At 48.0% G+C, this 21,071-nt stretch overlaps 1 protein-coding gene across 2 annotated transcripts in view; it reads right to left on the minus strand.

Annotated features, from left to right (window-relative positions):
* Positions 1-21,071, minus strand: part of ppfibp2b (PPFIA binding protein 2b) — a 76,779-nt gene that overhangs the window by 30,266 nt on the left and 25,442 nt on the right. The window contains exons 3-5 of one of the 2 annotated variants that reach the window (XM_080474540.1): positions 17,388-17,596; positions 8,213-8,299; positions 4,418-4,531 (exon numbers count right to left, since the gene is read on the minus strand). In XM_080474540.1, coding sequence (XP_080330666.1) covers positions 4,418-4,531; positions 8,213-8,299; positions 17,388-17,596 — 410 coding nt within the window. Of the gene's footprint in view, positions 1-4,417; positions 4,532-8,212; positions 8,300-14,182; positions 14,291-17,387; positions 17,597-21,071 lie in introns of those variants that run through there. The other variant, XM_080474541.1, reaches the window with a different exon arrangement.

The following is a 21,071-nucleotide window of genomic DNA, read 5'->3' on the forward strand; positions in this document are numbered from 1 at the left end:
TGAAAGGAAAAGTCACAACTTTACCAAAGTAATCTCATTACAATCTTTCAATGAGATAGAGATCGATAATCTGTGGATTTACTTTTAATATTACACACATATTTACACACACACACACACACACACACACACACACACACACACACACACACACACACACACACACACACACACACACACACACACACACACACACACACACACACACACACACACACACACATTATTAAAGTCATCACTGTCTCCTTCACCGCTGAGCAGAAACCATCAGACCAACTGGAAACAAATGATGTGAACACACACACACACACACACACACACACACACACACACACACACACACAGCCACACACACACAGCCGCAGACAGACAGTTAAACCCCATAATAACACACACACACACACACACACACACACACACACACACACACACACACACACACACACACACACACACACACACACACACACACACACACACACACACACACACACACACACACACACAGGGTGATCTGACACCGGAGGATAAGCTGTGATCTTCAGAGGTAATTTGGCAGAAGCTCAGCTGCTCTGCATCGTTATTCCGAGCAGCACGTGACAGATTATCGTCTCCGCCGCAGCAGTTCTACGCTTCTGCACTTTAAGTCCATCTCACACACACACACACACACTCACACACACACACACACACACACACAATCTCAGAGACTCCTCACAAAGTCAACAAACTCGCGGCGGCAAAGTCAGAAGGAAGGAGGGGAAAGGGGAAGAAGGTTCAGGCGTACAGCCACGTTGCCATCCTATCCTACACACACACTAAAACACACCGATGCGACCGACCGCCTCATTAACACTTTGACACATTGTCGGGGGAATCAGCCTCCAACAAGTGTGACGGCGGGCGAGTAACTGATGTGACTGAAGATGTTTAAAAATCACAGATTAATGGTCATCACACACACACACACACACACACACACACACACACACACACACACACACACACACACACACACACACACACACACACACACACACACACACACACACACACACACACACCGAGCCTGGAATCAAACGCACTCACTGTGAGGTGAAAGCACGAACCACTACACCACCGTGCCGTCCGCTCACATCATAACATCACAATATTTATTTATTCAGTGTGCTGAACATGCATCTGTGTGTGTGTGTGCATGTGTGTGTGTGTGCATGTGTGTGTGTGTGTAGGGGTGTGTGTGTGTGTGGCTGAAGACAGTATGGAAGCACAAAGCACCACAACAACATCTCTGTGTCGAAATAAATGAACTGTAGGACGTGTAGTCACAGTGTGACAACATGTGTGGGCGGATTCCTTCCAGCACGATGACACTGTACTGTGTGTGTGTGTGTGTGTGTGTGTGTGTGTGTGTGTGTGTGTGTGTGTGCTGACTCAGGGCTATTTCTGATTAGATTAGTGGAGGTTCCCACAGAGAGCAGCAGCCCTGCAGCACTAACACAGAAGACCACATGGATGAATGGACCCCTCTAAAACACACACACACACACACACACACACACACACACACACACACACACACACACACACACACACACACACACACACACACACACACACACACACACACACACACACACACACACACACACACTGAACACCATAGCAAAGTACACCATCTTTAGTGTTTCAGACATCGTAGTCAAAACGTTGCCATGGAAACACACAAGTTTTCTGAAATGAGGCGTTTTCACTAATCGACATGTGAGATAAGGTCGAGCTCTAAACTACACGAACATCACCTGACATCTGACTGACTCTTATTTCAGGAGTTCTTTCTGAAATCTGAAGCTGGTTATAGAACTTAACCTGGGATCTATTGAGAAGTCTCAGTGAAGACCAGCTGTGGAACATGAGGCTCGTTTTAAAGGATCTAAACAGAGCGAACCTCAAAGGTCATAAAGTATTTCAGGTATTTGGTGGTGAGATGAGAGGAGAACAGCTCCTCCAACCCTCCTGGTTACAGTCGTCAGGAGATTGAAGCAGATTCCTCACAGAAACAAACATGTTCCCGCTTCAGTCGACCGTAAATCAACAACTTTCTTCAGCGCAGCACAGATCGTCTCTATTCCCTGGTCACGGGCCTGGTGGGGTGTTTTTTATTTTGGTGCCGTGGCCTTTGAATGCTCGGCGTTGTCAGCAAGAGGACAAAGAGGTCGTTGAGTCCAAACACAAGACAGAGCCGAGGCTTTGTTTCATCTCATCAGCGGCGTCGAGAGAAACAACTGGAAAAATAAAAGAAGCCTTGAAGACTTGAGACTGGTCACACTGCTCAGATGATCTGCTGGTGGCAACGTGTTAGTTACTGATTACTGGTATACAAGGTTGTAGTGAGCGTTTTGTATATTTTTTCATCATTAAAGGAGTCGTCACCATTATTCCCTCGTTTCCTTATTAAAACTTGATCCTCAGTGGAAACTGGAACTCTGGAGTTTGAAAGTTTTTTCTTTGGGCTCATTGTTCAAACCAGAATTGCCCACTAGGGGGCGCCACCCCAAAACGGGAGGTTTTGATTGTCACCAACACAGGAGGATGATGTCATAAACCACCTATAGTAAATTTAGCGGTTAGCCGCTAACTGGGCAAGTGTAAACGTTGAACCATGTGATTTACAAATGAACCTGAATTTTGTTTTAAATCTCCGGCTGCGTTGCTCCGCGGCTCGATGTTTGTAGACGCTCCACCATCACTTTTTATTTTATGCTATTGCTATCCTACTGCAATGCCATCGCTATGCTATTGCTATGCTATCGCTATGCTATTGCTATGCTATTGCTATGCTATCGCTATGCTATCGCTATGCTATCGCCATGATTGACAATCCTCGCGGCCAATCAACGCGCCTAACTTCTGTACCGGTCAGAATCTCTCATGTGGGCGGGGCATCATGGCTGCAGCCTCCATTGGTGTGTGAATGTGTGAGTGAATGGGTGAACGTGATGAGCTATGTGAAGCGCTTTGGGGCCGCTCGAGCAGCTGTAAGGCGCCATATGAGTGGAGTTCATTTACCATTTACCATGTTCAGGGTCAGAACGAAGCTCCATGTTGGATTTTTGTTCCTGATAAATTCTCAAAATGTATTTAAAGACAATTTAAGGGAGACTGGATACTGAGAATACCAGCTGACGACTGCTTTAAAAAGAAACAGTTGTTTGCTATTTCTACGTACGTTAACCTTCATAGTGATGAAAACACTTAGAAGAGATGATAAAACGATTTGATCTGAATCCAGAAACAACATCATCTCACTTCTTCCACCTCAGTTTGTCTGTTCTCATCACATCTGGAGGAACCCGAGAGAGGCTGAGCTCTGACCTGTGAAATCCTGTTTCCATGTTTCCACCTGAAGAGGAGATGAGTCAGGAAAGGTCAGCGGGAGGAGAGTCACTCTGAAACACTCTCTCCTGCCGTTTATTCCCGACACTCCTTTATTTATCCACTCCTGATCTCGGCCACATCCTGGTTCTCACACTGCCAAGATCAAGATCCTGAGAACGAATTTGTTCAGGTGATTTCCACCACAACAAAGTGACACCACGAAGCTCTGTGGTCCACATACCTGCTTTTATTCTGAAAAAACACAAGTCTGACTTCAGGAGGCTGATGATGACTGAATGGTGACACCTCCACCAGGTGACCTCACCATCAGGTGACACCTCCACCAGGTGACCTCACCATCAGGTGACACTGACACTCGGGCCTTATTTACACGACAATGTTAAACAGTGAAAACACAAACCCTCCGTTGCGTTCGGGGTCCATTTACACGAAAACGGTACTTGGAGCCACTGTAAACACAACTTTTTAAAAACGTCTCCCAAGATGAAATGCTTCGTAAAGTCCTCTGATTACGTCTCTGTGGAAACGGAGGAAAATACAACTTTTTGAAAACGCCGTCCCCGCGGCCGTAGTAGCTAGTAGCTGTGCACATGCTCAGTGGAGACAACCCGAACAACGCTTCCTCTGCAGAATCAGGACCAGAGAGTGGATTCTGTTGGACCTAAACTCAACCAAGTCCAAACAAACTGTCCAGGAAATTTACCAAAAGTGTCTTTAATATGCAAACGTGTCAAGGAAATTCACAGTCAGAGTGTAAAATATGAAAAATAGCAAGAAAATGGACAATAAATGTCGGAGAAACTGAGGTAGAATCTAAAAATGTGTTGAATATGAGTAAGTGTCCAGGAAATGAAGCAGAAATGTAAACCACAGTGTGAATGTCCAGGATTTGGACTCATAGTGTCTCCAGGAAATGAATAACAGGACAAAGATCTTTACAAACTGTTGGAATCATGGACGTGTGATGTTGGCCTTCAGCATGGCGTCCTGACCGGCGCTCGCTGACCGGGGTTCCTACCTGCTGCAGCATCTCCTCCGTGGACGCCAGCTTCTGTCGGTGCTCCGCCAGAGAACTTTCCAGATCCCGGATCTTCTCGCCTTGAGCCTCCACCTGGTCGGTCAGGACGCTCACCTGGAGGGTCACATGGTCACAGTCCTTCAGGACGCACGCTCACAAAAGTTTCCCAGAATATAAGTCACACCTGAGTATGAATCTCATCATTTTTCCACCGTTTTTCTCAAACACTATAATGGAGGTTTTTCTGTTCTGTTGAATACAGGGACACCTAGTGGTCAGAGATGGTATACACTGGTTTATTTTGATATACGTACAAATCACCTCTTGAAATGAGTTGCATGAGCAGCTAAAAAGTGTGACTTATAGTACTGGTAATACGGTAATAATTCATGCTGCTGCAGAAGGGACATGAAATAAATATGAAATATATATATATATATATATATAAATTGATGAGTTCTCAATGCACACAGACCCTCCAGTATCAAACCAGAGAAGCTTTTTATCCACCTGGAATCTTTTTTCTGCGTCATTATGTTTGATCAATTCATTCTTGTGCCTGTCTCTTTAAGAGGTGAGGCGCAAAGATTACAATCCCAGGCGGCTGCTTAATTTTATTATTATTTTTCTGCGAGTAATTAGTCCCACACGATTGGGAGCATGGACACAAAAAGCACTCCAAACCATACGGAACATTCAGGAATATGTTGCTAGGAGTTCTGTTAACGATTCCGCTAACCGTTTCCGAATAAATCCCCCAAAAACTACGAAACATTCCTCATGCAAAGTGGATGGGAGAAGCACTTCATGGAGGAGATCAAAGGAGATCAAAGGAGAGGCAGGCACACAAAATGTCCTCTGGAATTTTCTAGTTTTTAATAAAAATGCACACAGCTCTGCTCAGCCACTGAGTGTCCAAACGTGGTCTGTTTAATCACTAAGACCCTGTTTCCATGACAACGTTTTAAGTGAATACTCGTCATTTTGGCATTTTCGTTTCCAGAAAGTTTTGCGTTTACATGACAACATTTTGAAAATGTTTGCAGTAACAGTGAAAACGATGTAGTTATCACATTGGGCCACTCCTCGGGATTCAGCCCAGCATTTTCAGGAATGTCGTTTTTGCCCGTTTACACGACGACGGCGCGTTTTCAAAAAGCTCCACATTGGGAACCTGTGCTTCCAGTCGCTCCTTTCAGCGTTGTCACGGTGACACATGCCGAAAAACACTGCGAAAGCTTTGCGTTTTCACTTGAAAATCGTTGCCATGTGAACGGCGCCCGAGTCTCTGGAAGACGGTTTGAGTCCAGGTTGGTCTTTCTGTGCCGAGTTTGCATGTTCGCCCCGTGCTGCATGTGCCGTCAGTGTGTCGGTCCGATGAGCTGCTCACCTGCCCAGGTAGATGAAGAGGAGGAGCCAATGGACAGAAATAAAATAAATTCTTGTCTTTAAATTTAATGTTTTGGGAGACGTTAGAAAACCCCCTTTCTTTTTCACATTCATCATGACACACACACACACACACACACACACACACACACACACACACACACACACACACACACACACACACACACACACACACACACACGGTTCTAAGCCCCTCTGACAGCAGCCGGTTCCCCGTCACCTCGGCTCCTCTGGTTTTTCTCCCCTCCAGACTCGTCCTGCCACAGAAACAAGCTCCTGCCAAGTTTCCTGCTCAGTCTCTTCTCGTCCTCGTCACACAGGAATGAAGGATGTGTGTGAGGACGGGAGTGAATAATCCGTCCTTACAATCAACGCCCGAGTCAAGAGGAAGTGAGTATAAATGAATGAAGGAGAACTATGAATGAGCTACGTCTACGACCTCTGGGTCAACACGTTGAAACACGCTTGTAGTTCACTCCGTGTGTTTTAACGTCGGACCTGCTGCTCCACAAACAGAAAGACAAACAGACTGGAGAGACGTTAAACCACCATGTCTTACCTCCTCTGAGCTCCACTGCTGAGCTACACACACACACACACACACACACACACACGGGTGAAGGTGGACTGACTACAGCGTGTGTGTGTGTGTGTGTGTGTGACTCACACGTCTCATACAGTCCTTCAGAGAGTCGCAGGTGAAAATGAAGTCAAGCAAAACACCTCAGAGGGCAAAAACTGTCCACAGCCAATCAGATCCACCGGCAGGGGAACTGAGCCCCGGTCACCCTGGCTCTGGGCCAATCAGGGCTGAGATCACAAGAGGAATGTCTAAAACAAGTGTGTGTGTGTGTGTGTGTGTGTGTGTGTGTGTGTGTGTGTGTGTGTGTGTGTGTGTGTGTGTGTGTGTGTGTGTGTAAATAATGAGATATGGACTGAATGACACCTTTACGGACCGGGGCAGTTAAACATCCACTCACAGCCTGAGGAGGAACATGAAGGTGGAGAAGATCAGAGCTTCTACAAGCAGCTATTACATGATGTGAAGACCCCCCCCCCCCCCCCCCCCCCCCCAAACACACACACACACACACACACACTTGCAGCCTCCCAAGGTGTCCGGGCATGTCTGTCTTGTTTCTCAGGATCTCACAGGAGATAAGATGCAGAAATCCTTCCAGACAAAAACATTCTGACTCACGATAAATCCAACAAACCTGATTGACGGTTTGTCGTTAAAACTTTAATGTCTCATCCAACGACGACATGTTCCTCTAATGAAAACACCAAAAGTAAATACAGTCGACTGAACCAACGTCAGCACTTTGAATCTGAAGTTTTAAAACTTTTTTTCTGACGTGAAAAACATCTCGTGTTACGTAAAGACGGAGATCATGAGATGTTCTTGTTCAGCAGCAGAATCCTGCTGACTCACCTTCTGACCACAAAACATGTTTTCATTCACTTTCCCTCACCGGCCACTTTAACACAACAAGACTTCAGACTCACACACACCAGTTACACACCAGTTACACACCAGCTACACACCAGTTACACACCAGCTACACACCAGTTACACACCAGCTACACACCAGTTACACACCAGCTACACACCAGTTACACACCAGTTACACACCAGTTACACACCAGTTACACACCAGCTACACACCAGTTACACACCAGCTACACACCAGTTACACACCAGCTACACACCAGCTACACACCAGTTACACACCAGTTACACACCAGCTACACACCAGTTACACACCAGCTACACACCAGTTACACACCGGTTACACACCAGCTACACACCAGTTACACACCAGTTACACACCGGTTACACACCAGCTACACACCAGTTACACACCAGCTACACACCAGCTACACACCAGTTACACACCAGCTACACACCAGTTACACACCAGCTACACACCAGTTACACACTAGTTACACACCAGCTACACACCAGTTACACACCAGCTACACACCAGCTACACACCAGTTACACACCAGCTACACACCAGTTACACACCAGCTACACACCAGTTACACACTAGTTACACACCAGCTACACACTAGTTACACACCAGCTACACACCAGTTACACACCAGCTACACACCAGTTACACACCGGTTACACACCAGCTACACACCAGCTACACACCAGTTACACACCAGCTACACACCAGTTACACACCAGCTACACACCAGTTACACACTAGTTACACACCAGCTACACACTCTCATGTGTGTTTTAGGCCTCTATGTTTTAGATGGAGTTTAGAAATAGATAAAGGAAACAGAAGATGAAGCTATGAAGTGTTTCTGGACGGACGCAGCCTCGAGTTTAAAGTCATGAAGGTTGAGCTGAAGGACGTTTCTGACCTGAAGCACCAGAGACTCCTTGTCTCCTTCTAGTCGAAGCAGTCGCTCCTGGTAGCTCTCATTGTTGGCTGGAGAGCAAAGGTTCACCTGCAGAGGAGAAGAAACACAGAAACACTGGCGTTAATCATGAGACACACACACACACACACACACACACACACACACACACACACACACACACACACACACACACACACACACACACACACACACACACACACACACACACACACACACACACACACACACACACACACACACACACACACACACACACACACACACACACAGGACATGTACAGTCAGCGGAGGAAGGAACCTACAGGTAGAACCTACAAACTCCACAGACTCGTCGTCTGTTTATAAAATATTGTTCGACCTTCAAACGACCTGTTTCTCTGAGCTCATGACCAGAACTCATCTGACTCCATTTATCTGCTCCAACCACCTCCACCTCCAACCAGCCTGCAGCAGCTCCACCTCCAACCACCTCCACCTCCACCTCCAACCAGCCTGCAGCAGCTCCACCTCCAGGAGAAACACTGACTCGCGTCTCTCTGGCAGGTAACTGTAACTTTACTCAAGTACTTTCCGTCCATGTGAGGTCCAATCCTCAAACTCCTCAAACTGTCACCTTGGTTGTTTCAAGTAATCAGAATCAAGTAATCAGATTACATCAATGAAGTCTCAGAAAGGCAGAACTTCTTGTTGGTCGTTTCAAACGTAAAAGTCTTTTAGATAAAAGTGAACAGTTGAAAAGGAGAAGTTGTTCCTGATTGGAGGCCGTCAGGCGCTTCGTCTGTTCACTTCCTGAAGCGGCGCCCGGCAGAAACGCTTCATCCGACTGGAGCCGACCCGTTTTCTCCTTCAATGAAGCTGGTGGTTGTTCTGGAGGGTAAAAGGTTGATCTGTGCTTCATGTGAGGGGAACTCCCAGCGGAGGAACCTTTAATTTACACCTTCATCATAGTGACTGGCGGTTGGTCCTCCTCTTCCTCCTCTTCCTCCTCGGCCCGCAACGTATCGCTGCTGTTTTCACTTCCTTCCTGATTTTCCATGTTTTTCTTGTTGGGTTGTTTTTGTTTGTTTATTACACTACAGTTGTTGCTTGTACTTACAGCTCTGCTCTGGCACATGGCACCACGAGAGGAAGTACTTCCTCCTCTTCCCAAGATGGGCATGTGTGGGCGGAGCCAGTCCAGCTCACACAGACACAGCAGATTCTGAATGCAGCTAATATTCAAATGGAGGGAAAAGGAGGAGGAGTGAGATAATGAGACTCCTTTAACAGACGGGGTGTCGTCACGTGGAACGCTGTCACGTAAACTGGGCGCCTAATTTGTTGGTCAAAAAAAGAAACGATATAATTTGATTGCCAATATTTATCGTTTTTTTTTTCGAAAGAATGACAAGCTGAGAAATCTCCCAAATAACCGTTTGACGGTGCAGAATCAGCGCCGACATGCAGAATTCCTCCAGACTTCAGTCCGTGTGTGTGTGTTTGCTTCCTGGAGTTCACAGAGAACGTCGATATGAGAGTTCTGGATGTTTAACTGACACAAAACTGCCTCACGCGTCTGTGACTGTCCGCAAAGAGACAGGAGAGGCAGAGAGCAGCAGGTCATCCTCCTGACCACAGGTGATCCTCCTGACCACAGGTCATCCTCCTGACCACAGGTCACAGGTCATCCTCCTGACCACAGGTCATCCTCCTGACCACAGGTCATCCTCCTGACCACAGGTCACAGGTCATCCTCCTGACCACAGGTCATCCTCCTGACCACAGGTCACAGCGTCCAGGTAAATGAATCACCTGAGGGCCACGAGGATGAACTGCAGCCGATATCACACTGCAAAATAAAGCCGAACACAAGAGAGGAAGAGAGAGAACAGAGTGACACCGCGTGTAAGTCACTTCCAACTCATAAAAGTCTGGATTGTAATAAGTTTAGGTTTTAGTCTCTCCAGTGGGAAATATGGGGGGGGGGGGGGGAGAGGGAGAGAGAGAAAGAGAGAGAGAAAGAGAAAGAGGGGGGATGAGAGGGAGAGAGAGAAAGAGAGAGGGGGGGAGAGGGAGAGAGAGGGAGAGATCATCACTTTCTTAAAAAGTGATGATGATGCAGCTTCATGATGATGACCTTTCTGTGAAGAAGACGAGGAGAAGCAGTCAAACACTTCTTTCAGTTGTTTCGGTCGCAGGTCGTTTCCACGGGACTGGTCCGGGTGGGAGACAGTCCAGAACTCAGCGCGACCCAGAGTCCAAGAATGTATGACGACACGGCCACCGCCTACTGAATGCACTCCACTGTGTGTGTGTGTGTGTGTGTGTGTGTGTGTGTGTGTGTGTGTGTGTGTGTGTGTGTGTGTGTGTGTGTGTGTGTGTGTGTGTGTGTGTGTGTGTGCTCGTCTCTAAATTGAATTTAAAGTCTCAGTTGAATTCAATAAGCAGTCAGCAGTTTAACAGTCCGTCCTCATGGTTCTATAACCTCAACCTGTTCCATGTCTTCTTCATCCCGTCCGACTCGTCAGTGTCTCTTATTGTAGAAACATTTTATTGTACTTTTATTTTGACAGTCACTGCAATAACCATCCAACTTGGTACTTGTATTTGTGACCCGCTTCCAAACAGCCAGCAGCTTCTCGACACGCCGACACTGAATCCCGCTGAAGGCAACTAAAGAGATGTTTTAAAATAAATGAAGATGAACTTAACATCCGTAGTTCTTCAGTAACCCTCCTGCAGCTGCAGCATCACGTCCATGTTTCACCATCTACTGTCCCTGGCCTACCTGAGAGGAACACAGTGAGGCTGAACGCTTCACTCCTGCTCATCGTTACTGAACTCAGCAGTGTCCAAGAGCCTGAGCTGCTTTAAAGAACCTTAATCGAACTTTAAAACATTTGCTTTGAGCTGCAATCGTCCATCTTTCCAGTAAATGTGAGAAAGATTCTTCGCAGTGTGACCAGTTTCTCCTTGAAGGGAGGGGAACTGAGCGAGAACCTTAAAGGACCAACGCGTCCAGATTATCCGCACTCGGTTTTTTGATCTGCTGTGTCAGAGCAGAGCTGAATCGTCTTCAGATCGCCGCCGATTAGATAAACTGAAGTGAGCCGAGCGACTTTTTAACAATTCGGCGTGACTGAAATGTGCTGGAGGGAGACCAGACCGGCCGAACCCGGAGTGAAGGAGAACCGCTTCAGCAAAGTCACCGAGATAAATTCATGGTTCAGATTTTAAATGGAGACGTTTGTGTGAAGCCAGTTTTCATTCGATCGGGATTGTGAAGAAAAAACCTTTAGATCGACTCAAGAGATGAACTTAGACCCAGTTTAAAGGTGAAAACCCAAAACTCTCGTTGTGTTTTAAGGTCCGTTTACACGACAACGATGCGCGGAGTCACTGAGAACGCCACATTTTGAAAAGGCTCCGTCTCCATGGAAACGGTGAATAACTCAACTATTCTGAAATTCTGCTCCTGCTTCTGGTCGCCACGTTGGTAAATAATTAGTTCTTCTGCACATGCTCAGTAGAGCCAATCAGAACAAAGCTTCCTCCGTGGTGTCATGACTCCCAGTCCTTGTTCTCCTGGACTTGGTGGTTTTATTTTGACAGTCACCGTAATAACAATCCAACTTGGTGGTTTTATTTTGACAGTCACCGTAATAACAATCCAACTTGGTGGTTTTATTTTGACAGTCACCGTAATAACAATCCAACTTGGTGGTTTTATTTTGACAGTCACCGTAATATCAATCCAACTTGGTGGTGTGTCCACTAGAACGTTCTCTCAGTGTTAATGTTTAGAGCTCAGTGTTCTCTGTGTGTGTGTGTGTGTGTGTGTGTGTGTGTGTGTGTGTGTGTGTGTGTGTGTGTGTGTGTTTGCTTTCAGTACTAAAACTGACAACAACACCAACTAGTGGACCAACATGAAAAATACACAATTTCAGTGTTTCTACTGTTTCCATGGAAACGAAGCGTTTCCATGGAAACGAAGCGTTTCCATGGAAACGAAGCGTTTCCATCTGAAACGGTCTGAGATTCCTCTGGACCAATAAACCAAATCAGGCATCAAACACGAGGAAATTCAAAGAGATTTACAAGGAGAAACATAGAGCTACGCTCGGTAGAGCGCAGCCCCTCACCAACGCCACATTTATCACCATGGAAACCAGTAGATTACAGGTTATTTGATCCACACTGCTTCCATCTGCTGTCCTGGTCGCTTGAATTTCTTCATGTTGTCACTGTTTGACACTGATGTACACACATTTTACTGTTTCTTTGACCCCCCCCGACCTTTGACCCTCGACCACTAACCAGGTTGATGACGTCACTGCATCATGTGACATGTCAGAGGAGAGGGAAGTGAGAACTGAACATTTTGGTGTCGGTCTCACATCAATCAGATTAAAACTGACCGCGTTATGACGAAAACACATTTTGGACCTTTTCGTGACCTCGGCCTTGACCTTTAACCCGACTGCTCTCAAACTTTAATGGGAGAATCCTTGGATTGGGACAAATGATCTCTGAAAATCTCATACAATTCAGGTGAATAGTTTTAGCGAAAAGTTGGTAAAATACTTACATACAAACCAATAAATAAATAAATAAATAAATAAATAAATAAATAAATAAATAAATAAATAAATAAATAAAGACACGCAGACGAGTAAAAATAATCTTCGTACCAACTTTCCTCGGCAAAGACGAAAAATGTAAACATTTAAATTCAGGTTCGAACATCAACACAATAAGATAAATACTTTGATAAAAACCGAGTTGTAGTTTTCCATCACAACGCTGCAGCTGGGAAAACAATATGGCCGCCTCCGGGAAGCCGCTCCCTCGTTAGTTCACTCAGATTAAAAACATGACGCCGTGTTGAACAAGAACTGGATAATATGAGTTTATAATATTAAACTTTAATGAGTTTAACCCCGGATCAAAATGGCCGCCGAGCGGAGAGAGATATCGTGTTCATGTGACTTTAAACACTTTAAAACATTATTTACACAAATGTATCCAGGCCATGTTAAAACTCTGAATTCTGACCTAAAGTGGGCGGGGCTTTGGGAAGTTCCCTGGAATTCCAAACAACACAAAAACAAATTCCGACAAACTACCGACAGTTCAAACCACACGGTGGAAGAAGTTTGAATAATTCCCAAAACGACTTGGAATTCCACCCTGAAGCGGGAGCGCAGACCTCGTTTCCATGGCGACGGTGACTCTGGAATCGGAGGGGGGAAGCAGCTCGGGGAAGTTTTGAACGGAGAGAAACATCATGAGGAGTTTGAACTTTTCCTCCAATGAAACGGGAAACAAGCGGCTGCGCCTCCTTCTTGTTTATCCAGTGACAGAAAGTCTCCACGTTACATAACCACCATTCTGATCAGCAGATCTGATAACAAACATCAGCTGGGAGGGAGAGGAACCAGAGGGGGAGGAACCAGAGGAGGAGAACCAGAGGGAGAGGAACCAGAGGGGGAGGAACCAGAGGAGGAGAACCAGAGGGAGAGGAACCAGAGGGAGAGGAACCAGAGGGGGAGAACCAGAGGGGGAGAACCAGAGGAGGAGAACCAGAGGGGGAGAACCAGAGGAGGAGAACCAGAGGAGGAGAACCAGAGGAGGAGAACCAGAGGGGGAGAACCAGAGGAGGAGAACCAGAGGAGGAGAACCAGAGGGGGAGAACCAGAGGAGGAGAACCAGAGGGAGAGGAACCAGAGGAGGAGAACCAGAGGAGGAGAACCAGAGGGAGAGGAACCAGAGGAGGAGAACCAGAGGAGGAGAACCAGAGGGAGAGGAACCAGAGGGGGAGAACCAGAGGAGGAGAACCAGAGGAGGAGAACCAGAGGAGAGGAACCAGAGGAGAGGAACCAGAGGAGGAGAACTACAGGAGGAGAACCAGAGGAGGAGAACCAGAGGAAGAGTTTCTACTGTAAAGTTGAATAAAGAAGCTGAACTCACCTTCCTGAGCCAAGAGAAATGTTTGTAGACGTCAATGTGAGTCTCCATGCTGCCGGCCCATCGCTCTGTGTGTGTGTGTGTGTGTGTGTGTGTGTGTGTGTGTGTGTGTGTGTGTGTGTGTGTGTGTGTGTGTGCTCACAGCTGTGGAGCAGCGATCTGTTTACGAGCCCCCCACCACCCGGCTTGCCCCCCCTCCTCTCCTCCCCCTCCTTTCTTCCTTGTACTTTCTTTCTTTCTTTCGTTCCTCCCTGCAGTTCACTCTTCTTCCTCCCTCCTTCTCTCCATTCAACCCTCCTGCACACCTTCCTTCTCCCGCTTCCTTCCTTTCTGTCTCTGCTTCCTTTCTTCACTCCAGAGTCACTCCTCCTCCTCCTCCTCTTCTCTCTCTCTCTCTCTCTCTTCTCTCTTTCAGCCAAATGGTGAAGCTCAGAAAGAGGAGGGGAGGAATGAGGAGGGTTTGTCCTTCTTCCTCTTCCTCTGTTGACTCAGCCCAGATTCCCCTCTCTCTCTCTCTCTCTCTCTCTCTCTCTCTCTCTCTCTCTCTCGTATATTGACATACTGTGAAGTTGAAGAACATGGAAACTCTCCGGGACTTGAACCCCCGACCCGGGGCTGCGCTGGCAGAGCAAACCACTTTCCCCACAGTTCCAGTCGTAAAAACATTTTTTTGATTCTGTTCAGTGAAGATTAAAAATGAGAGAAACCAGAAACTTCCTGATGAGCATCACTGAAAATGAGTTTTCAAAATAAACTTCCTCACATGTTGAAGCTCATCAGTAAAGATGGAGCTTCCTGTGTTTACAGCTTTAATCTGGCGGGTCCGCGCGGCAGGAAGGGTGGACTGGAGGTCAGAGGTCACCAGGACAGCTTCACCTTATCATCCGAGTTTATAATCTGCATTTTTTTATTCCACTTCTCTTATGAGAGTGATTTTTCTGGATTATTCACATGAATACTAACAGTATGTGTGACTTTATGTTAATCTGATCAGATTATCAGTTTGCATCTAAATCCATTAATGCAGGTTTGCTACAAACCACAAACAACAAACTTACTACAAACTTAGTATAAACCTATTACAAACTACAAACTACAAACTACAAAACACCAAATTTCTTAAAAAATCTCACGAAACATTTATGCAGCATAGATAAAGAACCAGTTCAGGCTCTGTCACACGACGACAAAGTTTGTTTTTTTGTTTGTCTGTTTCCACGGCGACGGCAGAACTACTGAAAACAATGAAAGCAGATGCAGCAGAGAACAAAGAGCTCTAAACATTCACACTGGGAGAACATTCTAGTGGACTGACCACCAGTGGATTGTTATTACGGTGACTGTCAGAATAAAACCACCAAGTTGGTTTGTTATTACGGTGACTGTCAGAATAAAAGTATCAAGTTGGTTTGTTATTACGGTGACTGTCAGAATAAAAGTACCAAGTTGGATTGTACGGAGACTGTCAAAATAAAAGTACACAAGTCCCAGCAGAATATGGACTTGGAGTCGGGACACCACGGAGGAAAACATTGCGTTTTCCAGAAGCTGTGTTTTCAGTGGCTCCCAGCAACGTTGTCACGGCAACAGACCCCCAATGTTGTGTAAACAAGGCCTCGGCGTGAATTCAAGGGAAAATGTTCCCTTTCCTGTGTGCACACGTAAACGAAGGCGACATTTCCTCTGCAGACGCTAAACGCAATAAAAGTTGTACTTTTATTTTTCCGTTCGAGATGAAGTGATTGAAAAAGGAGAAACGGCAGCAGCTGAATTAATAAATAGAAAGAGTGTGTAACGTGACGAGAGAGCCGGGAGGAGGAGGAGGAGGAGGAGGAGGAGGAGGAGGAGGAGGAGGAGGAGGAGGAGGAGGAGGAGGAGGAGGGCCCAGAGAGGAGGAAATGAATAAAGAAATGGGGGGGGGTGGGGGGGGGGGGGGGCTGGTTGTCCAGCAACTGGGTGCAACATGTGAGACATCCAACATCCACTTCTCCATTTTTACCCTCGACACACTCAACCTGCTCCCAGCAGAAAACACTGACCTCTGCAGGAGAGAACTGCAACTGCAACTGCAACTGCACACACACACACACACACACACACACACACACACACACACACACACACACACACACACACACACACACACACACACACACAGAGCGGTGATGAAAGCAGAAATAAGATGTAAACAGAGAAGTGGCAGCGTCGGAGGACCGGGGGAGGAGGAGGAGGGGGAGGGGGAGGAGGAGGAGGAGGGGGGGGGAGGAGGAGGGGGAGGGGGAGGGGGAGGGGGAGGGGGAGGGGGAGGAGGGGGAGGGGAGGGGAGGTGGAGGAGGAGGAGGAGGAGGAGGGGGAGGAAGCTGGTAACAGTAAAGGAGTAAATCACGTCTGAGGACGACTTGATGCATCGAGTCAGTAAACGTTCCTCCTCGGGTCCGTCTGGTCACCCAGCAGGAGGGAAGCTCCTCTCAGGGAGACGCAGCAACTCCATTGTGTCATTATCAGTTTGACTACATTTTCTTATGAAAGTTACCTAAGAGTATATGGTATGAAAAATGATTCCACTGCTGCAGCTGGTTGCAGAAAACCCTTTGACAAAACGCTGCGTGGTTCATGCATGTGACTGAAACGTGACACAGTGACTCTGGCCTGAAGCAGGAGCAGAAGCAGGAACAGTGGACATCACATTTCCTCCTCGTCCTGTCAGATACCGCAGCACTTCCTCACATCGCAGCGTTCACCGTGAAAAACGCCTCGCCAGCGTGTCGCCCGACCCCCCCCCCCCCCCCCCCCCCCCCCCCCCCGTCCCCCCCCCAGCATCATGTAAACACTCCACGATGGCTCTCTACACACAACATGTGACTTCTCTTACTTTGAAGCTGAACATCCTGTTTACAAGCAGACCAACGACCTCTGCTCTCTCCTTAGATATTGTAGTTTTGGTATTGTTGTGTGTATATATATGTTTTATATATATATATAATAATTTTTTTCTATTTTGTAAGTTTTCTGTTGTGGAAATAAAATACATTAAAAAAATATTGGGGTCAAGATTTACGTTAATGTACAAGGAAACCATCTGGCCTGATGATCCATACTGACCAAGACACCGCAGACCCTGTGTGTGTGTGTGTGTGTGTGTGTGTGTGTGTGTGTGTGTGTGTGTGTGTGTGGGCGTGGCTGCGGGAGGGGGCGTGGCCGTACTCACCGCTCCGCCCTGCAGCCAATCCAGCAGCGTCTGCAGTGTTTGTGAAGGCAGCTGCGCTCTGAGCTGCTCCCGCTCCTCCGGGCCGGGCTGCAGCTCCAGAGCCAGCCTCAGGTCCTGGGCCAGCTGGACGGCCTGCAGCGGGCCCGTCAGGCCGCCGGGCCGCAGCTCGCACACGCTGCTGGAGAACGACATGGCCGCCGCCTTGGAACCTGCAGGGGACGAGCACAGAGTCACCAAGAGCCAGGAGACTGAGCGGCCATGTTGGCGTCCACCATTAACCAAACATGGCTGCGATCTTTGACGTCTTCCTCCACGTCCACCTCCGTGAGATCCCGTTTCATCTGGTGCCTGAGGAGGCATCATCAGATCATCTCCATCAGATCTTCTCCATCAGATTGTCTCCATCAGATCGTCTCCATCTGATCATCTCCATCAGATCGTCTCCATCAGATCGTCTCCATCAGATCTTCTCCATCAGATCTTCTCCATCAGATTGTCTCCATCAGATCTTCTCCATCAGATCTTCTCCATCAGATTGTCTCCATCAGATCGTCTCCATCAGATCGTCTCCATGAGATCGTCTCCATCAGATCGTCTCCATCAGATCGTCTCCATGAGATCTTCTCCATCAGATCGTCTCCATCAGATCGTCTCCATGAGATCGTCTCCATCAGATCGTCTCCATCAGATCGTCTCCATGAGATCTTCTCCATCAGATCGTCTCCATCAGATTGTCTCCATGAGATCGTCTCCATCAGATTGTCTCCATCAGATCTTCTCCATCAGATTGTCTCCATCAGATCGTCTCCATCAGATTGTCTCCATGAGATCTTCTCCATCAGATCGTCTCCATCAGATCGTCTCCATGAGATCGTCTCCATCAGATCGTCTCCATCAGATCGTCTCCATCAGATTGTCTCCATCAGATCGTCTCCATCAGATCGTCTCCATCAGATCGTCTCCATCAGATCGTTCTCATGAACAGACTAACGCACCCCGACCCTCATCTAAACACTCCAGTTTGAGTGTCTCTCGTGTTCATTGGTTTTAGCCACATGAGTTCACGACTCAGCAGTTTTGATGAACGATGTTGCTTCATCAGGTCCAGAGTTCATGTTTTCACAGAGAAGAGCTTCAACCACCTGAACACGAGCTCGACCCAGAACCTGTGTTGTGGCCCCAGCAGGTTCTGTCAGAGGGAGAACGATGGAGGAAATCTTCCTTCTGGACCTGACCTTTGCTCCAACAGCACAAAGAGACGAGACGTTTCCTCGGGTTCCTGAAAAACTGATACGAACGTCCCACAAAGTGCTTCCACTTGTATTCCCCCCAGACGATTAACCAAGAGAACCGACCCACGTATCTGACGCCGGCCCGTAAGTGGCTGTAATTTCCTGGTTGGTGATTGGATGATGATATCACTAATGGATTTTTTAATGATTTCTACTTGCGGTCGGAGGCGAGGGAGCAGCGGAGCTCCATCAGAGCTCCATCAGAGCTGCAGCGGAGCTCCATCAGAGCTCCATCAGAGCTGCATCAGAGCTGCAGCGGAGCTCCATCAGAGCTGCATCAGAGCTGCAGCGGAGCTCCATCAGAGCTCCATCAGAGCTCCATCAGAGCTCCATCAGAGCTGCAGCGGAGCTCCATCAGAGCTCCATCAGAGCTGCTGCGGAGCTCCATCAGAGCTCCATCAGAGCTCCATCAGAGCTCTGTTGGAGCCAAAATCCTTTGTTCACTCACCCTCATGAGGAAGGGGGGGGGGGGCGAGGAGGGGGGTGAGCCACGTTTCTTTGAGAACAAAGAAACCATGTGCTCAACCCTGGAAAATTCGCCATTGATCACATGACCCCCCCCTGGGGGGCCCCCGGGTCCCCCCTCCTCTAGCTGCGGCACTGCAGCTCGACGGCAGGGGGACCCAAAATCCCGTCATCACCGGGTCACCGGCCCGGTGACGCGCAAGCCAACCCCGCGTGGATTGGCTGAACCACGGCCAACGCCGCGGGGAGCCCGGAAGACATCATAACGGTATAAATTCAGGCCCGGGAAGAGATCCAGCCGCTTCCAAAACGAAATCGCGTCAACCCAGACGCACCTTTTCGTAAGGAGACAAAGCGCCTCGTGTTAACGCACCTGGACCGGGCCTGAATTTTCTTCACCTCGCTGGACGAGCTCAAGAAAAGCGGGAATTCCCTTTATTTTTGGTTTCCCCTTCTTTTTTTTTCTTCCTTTTTTGTTTGCATCATCCGGACCCCGAGCGCGCGCTGCAACCGCACGCTCGTCTGCAGACCGACCTGAGCATCGCTTCTTCACTCCCCCCCTCATCGCAAGAAGCTGCTGATCGCCCCTCGGATCACACTACGGGTTTCCCCTCCGTAGTCCACGTCAGGTCTCTATTTTCTGGGACGCCAGAGAACCGCCCGCGGCCACAAATCGACGGATTTCACCTGGCCACGGAAGCACGTTTCCCCCTCGTCCAACCAAGTAAGGCTTAGAGTCTGGGCAGGAATTAGAATAACGTGATATTATTATTGCTGTGTGTTTATTGTTGGTACTTGTAACTTTGGGACGCCGATCCCTGTTTCTGAGTACTTTTGTGTCTACGCGTGGACGGCCATCCACGCGAATCATCGCACGCACGCGCGAGCCTCCTCATCCTCAGCTCACGCTTCTGCTCCCAGAGTCCATATCTGCCTGAACAGCCGTTTTTGGACTCTGTACGTGTAAGCTGAGGCGGTCGCGTTAGTGTACACAGTCAGACACCCCCTCCTCTCTCTCCTCTCTCTCTCCTCTTCTCCTCTGTTTCCCTGTTCACTAACCAGCGCACGGTACGGCCGCCGCTGCCTCCAAGCGCCTCCTTTCAGTGCGTCCCTGGGACCGTGTGTAGTTCACTGCGGCTCGGATTTCTCGGCCACAAGGAATCCGGCGCGCTCCCGACGGCTACGGCCCGTGCGGAGCTCAGTGACGTCACGCTATCCCAGGCAGAGCACGCCGAGCGCCTCTGGTGACCGGGTGGGTAATCACATCGATTTCCTCGCCGGGTCGCCGAGCCGTTTGGCGCCCTCTGGTAGTCGCGTGGGTAATTGCAACCGCTCGTACCGCCATCTGGTGGTTGCATTAAGTCATCACAACTGCCCCGCGCGCCGACGCGCACCTAGTGGCCAGATCGGGTGATTACACCGGACCGCCGACGTCTACCTCCCTCTGGTGGACGTTCGTGGTCATTACCCTCTCACCAAGTCACGCCCCTTTCGCTCCACAAACCCGCACACACACACACACACATCGCTCCCCACACTCGAACACACACACACCCACTCACACACATCGCTCCCCCACACTCGAACACACACACACACACACACACACACTCACACACACACACACACACTTTATTAGCTGGCTTTGTTTTGTATTGTGTTGTTTTATGAGATCTTGCTTGATGTTTATTGATTAGATGTGATTCATAGATTGATGATTTAGGAATAGACGTTTGTTAATAAACACTTAATAGTTGAATTGAACGATTCTTGGTGGTTTTTGTGTGCTTTTCAGCGACAACTGCTGGTTGTAACAGTCAGTGCTCGGATTTACAGCCTTCCTTTCCTGCTTCAGTTAAATTGCGATTATCATTTCAATCAGAAATAATAATTTAAACATTTTAATTGAACTTTCTTTTTTAAGACT

This window comes from Lipophrys pholis (assembly GCF_963383615.2).
Source record: "Lipophrys pholis genome assembly, chromosome: 11".
Taxonomy (NCBI): Eukaryota; Metazoa; Chordata; class Actinopteri; order Blenniiformes; family Blenniidae; genus Lipophrys; species Lipophrys pholis.